Raw genomic sequence first — 4,724 nt, 5'->3', positions numbered from 1 at the left:
GGGGGGGGGTTGGCCTTTAAACACTGAACCTGGGGAGGAATGCGAGTCAGAAATAACAAACAGGGGGCCCGCCTGAGTCAGAAAAAAATAAAGGAAGAACAAGAACAAAATCTCAACACCTCATTAATCCTGTAACTTCTCCTAAAGCATTACCTCATGAGGAATTCCTATAAATCTCATGGATTTGTTTTCATCTATTAATGGAGTGCTCAACTCAAGATTCCCACTCATGCTCCTCTCTCCTTTCCCTGCCCCAAACCAGCCTTAGAGTGTTTCTGTCCAAAATAGCCATGCAGAATAAGATTTAGGAGAGATGTCAGCAATTCCCTAATCTCCAAAGTGCCTGTCTTGTAGCTTCAGGACTAACAAGTAGTAGAAGAAGTAGTAGAAGTAGCAGTAGAAGACTACAAGTGGTACAAGAAAGTACTTCTTGTACTATCAAGTAGTTTCAAGACTCCATCAAGTTCACAGCCCCATGCTGTTGGGTGCACCACAAGACCTGAGCATGAGTGTCTAGCTGAGCATCTGGCTAAACATGAACACTTCTGCCCTGAGCTATCTTTACAACCCATGGAGAAATGGTATCTCTAGGACATGGTTCATTTCACCCAAAAGTCAATGCCTGTTGTGCTGTAATGTCCAGTGACCCAACTTGAAGTATTTTAGGAGGGTGAGATAGCTGTATTTTGAGAATGGCTGGGGATCCATGATGGATCAATGAAAGAGACTTCCCAATTCATGAGTCACATCTGAAACCTTCAAACCAGCTGCTTACATGCAGACAAAGCAAGGGAACCCCACACAATGTCCGATTTATCCCAGCAAGTCTGTCTTTAATTAAAAGCAGAAGCAAAACAAGCAGTGGAAGTCCATGTGATATTTGGTGACCTGTCATCCTACGCCATGGTCCTGCTGCGCTGCCTGCTCCTGGGTCAGGGCTCAGGGTGATATAGGGCCAGCTCCCGGGCTAATTGTGTGATGCTGGGGGACACTTTGGGGGAGAAAAGTGCAGAATCCAGCCCTGCTAGCATCACTTGTGATTTCCCTGATAGGGTCAGGGCTAGATTGTGGGTGTAACAGCCTACTCGGGAGCTTTCCCAGCCCGGGATCATTGGCACAAAGCCTGTGCAAATACTCTGTGGCTGCAGAGTTCCTCCTTCATCCTTTTCAGGGTAGGTAGTGTTGGACAAACACTGGTGTTTGTTCTTTAGGGTATCATCTTCTCCCATCTCCTTTCAGACAGCTTTGGAGCCTGCCCGGGAATGCAGATTGCTAGGGACTACTAGTTCTTGTTTTGGTGGAGTATCACCATACCTTTACCTGTCTGCCTGAACGGGACCTAAGTGCCTGCCCTCATTGATCATAGAATCATAGAATGGTTTGGGTTGGAAGGGACCTTAAAGACAATCCAGTTCCAACCCCCTGCCATGGGCAGGGACACCTCCCACCAGACCAGGTTGCTCAAAGCCCCATCCAGCCTGGCCTTGAACCCCTCCAGGGATGGGGCAGCCACAGCTTCTCTGGGCAACATGTCCCAGTGCCTCTCCACCCTCACAGGAAAGAATTTCTTCCTAATATCTAATCTAAATCTCCCTTCTTTCAGTTTAAAACCCTTCCCCCTTGCGCTATGGCTCCGTTCTCTAATCAAGAGTCCCTTCCCAGCTTCCCTGGAGCCCCTTTTAGAGACTGGAAGGCTGCTATAAGGTCTCTCCGGAGCCTTCTCTTCTCCAGGCTGAACAACCCCAACTCTCTCAGCCTGTCTTCATAGGAGAGGTGCTCCAGCCCTCTGATCATCTTTGTGGCCTCCTCCGGACCTGTTCCGACAGGGTCAGCCTGATGGCAGCCTGAACGCCGCTGGGCCTGAACTGAGAGTCAGGGCAGGAATTTAACGTTATTTTGGGTGATGCAAGTGTAAACCTGGGCATCAGATGCAGCCCTGGGACTCTCCTTACCTCCCTTGCAGGTGTGGAGGGCTGCTTGCCTGGGTGCTCACCCCCGCCATGTGCTTCTGCAGCTGGGATGTAACCCTTCAGGCCCCAGCCACCACCACAGGGCAGTGGTTTGGAAAGCCCTGCCTGGATAGGGAGGCTCTACAGAGAGAGGTGGATAGGTTGGATCGATGGGCCAACATTAATGGTATGAGCTTCAACAAGTGCCAGGTCCTGCACGTGGGCCACAACAACCCCGTGCATTGCTACAGGCTTGGGGAAGTGTGGCTGGAGCTGCCTGGTGGAAAAGGACCTGGGGGTTCTAATTGACAAGTGGCTGAATATGAGCCAGCAGTGTGCCCAGGTGGCCAAGAAAGCCAACGGCATCCTGGCTTGTATGAGAAATAGTGTGACCAGCAGAAATAGGGAGGCAATCATCCCCCTGTACTCAGCACTGGTGAGGACACACCTCGAGTATTGTGTCCAGTTTTGGGCACCTCAATACAAGAGAGATATCGAGGTGCTGGAGCGAGTGCAGAGGAGGGCAACGAAGCTGGTGAAGTGCCTGGAGAATAAATCATATGAAGAGCAGTTGAAGGATCTGGGACTGTTTAGTTTGAGGAAGAGGAGGCTGAGGGGAGACCTCATCACTCTCTACAACTACTTGAAAGGACACTGTAGAGAGGTCGGTGCTGGTCTCTTCTCACAGGTAATTAGCGATAGAACAAGAGGGAATGGCTTCAAGCTCCAACAGGGTAGGTTTAGACTGGACATCAGGAAACAATTTTTCACAGAAAGAGTGGTCAGACACTGGAATAGGCTGCTCAGGGAGGGGGTTGAGTCACCATCCCTGGATGAGTTTAAGAGTCATTTAGATGTGGTGTTGGGGGATATGGTGTAGGGGAGAACTTTGTAGAGTAGGATAGGTGGTTGGACTCGATGATCCCGAGGGTCTTTTCCAACCTGAATGATTCTATGATTCTATGACCTGTGCTTGCTCACCGCCTTCTCTTTCTTCCAGGCAATGCAACAAGACCTCCAACGGGAGCGACAGCTGCGACTTGATGTGCTGCGGCAGAGGCTACAACCCCTACATGGACAAAGTGGTGGAGCGGTGCCACTGCAAGTACCACTGGTGCTGCTACGTGACCTGTAAAAAGTGTGAGCGGACTGTCGAGAGATATGTGTGCAAATGAGAACCCTCCTCTCTCCGCCCGGGAGCTGAGACGCCAGCGGCACCCCAGCACTATCCAGAGAAGAGAAAACATTTCCCCGACTAGACGCTGTTTATCTTGTAAAGACACAGACTTGGAGAAAGATGGTAGGAGGGAAAAAAAAAAAAAGAAAAAAAAGCAATCACACCCGTAAAAATAAGACCCTTAAAAAACATCCCCAAAAAACCAACCCACAAATGTTTCCCCCCCACCAATAAAACCCTCTCTGAGAAGACAGAAAACTCATTTGGGATAGTATCTTCTTCCACAGTATTTCCTATGGTTGCCGATGATGTCCAGCCATCAAGTGCCTTAGTATTTTGAGAAACAAAAGTAGAAACTTTCCCTGGGGAAGAGAAGTGACTCTTTTTTCAAAATAACTAAGGCTCACACCCACCTGTGCCTTCAAGTGCAGGTACCGAGTCTGCGTTAGGACTGTCCCAGAAGGGAAAACTCTACCACTTTTCAGCAATAACTGCCTTTACTGCCAAAGACTTAATTTTTGACATGGAAGCATCCACTCCAGATGATAAAGGTGGAAAGATTTCAGGTCAATCCCCTGAAATGAACAAATCATTTAAACCTTTCTTTTATGCAGTCTGCGACTTTGAAGTTGACTGCTGCGGGAAAAGCTCTCCATGATTTTTCCAGGGTGGATGGGGTTTCAAATTCAGCTGTGCAAGAACCCCCGTGGCATCCTGGAGGCAGTGAGAATAGGGTACCCTGAGAAGGGCTTTATGGGGTCCAGGAGATCGTAGTGGAGCCATCAGGATAAAGTAACAAAGTCAAGACAAAATCCAGGGGGAAAAGTAAAAAAAACCCAAACATCTCCTGCTCTTTTTCTCTTGCCCTTTGGGTGTGATGCCCTTAGTCACTGATGTTCTGCCACGCTGGGCATTCAAGTCCTTAGGGAAACGTGCAGCTGCCTCTTTTTTCCCCTGCAAAACTATTGACCTGGCCCCAAGAAACTGCAGAGAGTGGAGCGGGTCCAGTCCTGGCTGCAGGGAGGTCATCCATGCAGGGCAGCAGCTATTCCCAGCAGGAGGGAGTGGGAACGTGTCCGTCCTTCACGTGGCCGTGGCCCTGCCCTGACACAGCAGAGAACCACTATCTGTGGCTGTACATATTTTCTTTTGTATGCGGACATACAGAAATATTTATAAGATATATCTCGCGCTTTCGTCTACTCTACTTCCTACATAAATATACCTATATATGATAAACGAGCATTAACAATAGTATGAAATAAATGCTGAAGTTACTGGTGCAACAGCAAAATGTTAGATTATTATGTTTCACTCTCCTACTTGGAAAGCAACCCTGCTTTCCCTCCCAAGGACGGGAGAAGAGCATGGCTCGAGGCACTCGCTGGCGTGGGATAGATAAGTTCCTTTATTCCCTGCCTCCCCAGCCTCTTCAGCTCGAGCAGAATTAGCCAAGATACAGTCAAGACAATGAAACAGAGCACTTGAGGAAAGGAAGAGTCACTGCTCTTGTTGTGCTTTTCATATCAGCCATCACTCTCATTAGTAAAATATCCCAGTGCCCCCAAGGAGCATAATAACAAACGTGACTAATACCC

General features: G+C 48.6%; 1 protein-coding gene across 2 annotated transcripts in view; it reads left to right on the top strand.

Annotated features, from left to right (window-relative positions):
* Positions 1–4,420, top strand: part of WNT11 (wingless-type MMTV integration site family member 11) — a 34,177-nt gene extending 29,757 nt beyond the window's left edge. For both annotated transcript variants that reach the window (XM_014960603.1, XM_014960602.1), the window contains exon 6: positions 2,950–4,420. In XM_014960603.1, the coding sequence (XP_014816089.1) occupies positions 2,950–3,124 (175 nt within the window). In that variant the 3' untranslated portion in view covers positions 3,125–4,420. The remainder of the gene's footprint in view (positions 1–2,949) is intronic.
* The last annotated feature ends 304 nt before the right edge of the window (positions 4,421–4,724 follow it).

Source organism: Calidris pugnax, unplaced genomic scaffold, assembly GCF_001431845.1.
Source record: "Calidris pugnax isolate Ruff unplaced genomic scaffold, ASM143184v1 scaffold270, whole genome shotgun sequence".
Taxonomy (NCBI): Eukaryota; Metazoa; Chordata; class Aves; order Charadriiformes; family Scolopacidae; genus Calidris; species Calidris pugnax.
This window is presented reverse-complemented; position numbering and strand designations above follow the sequence as displayed.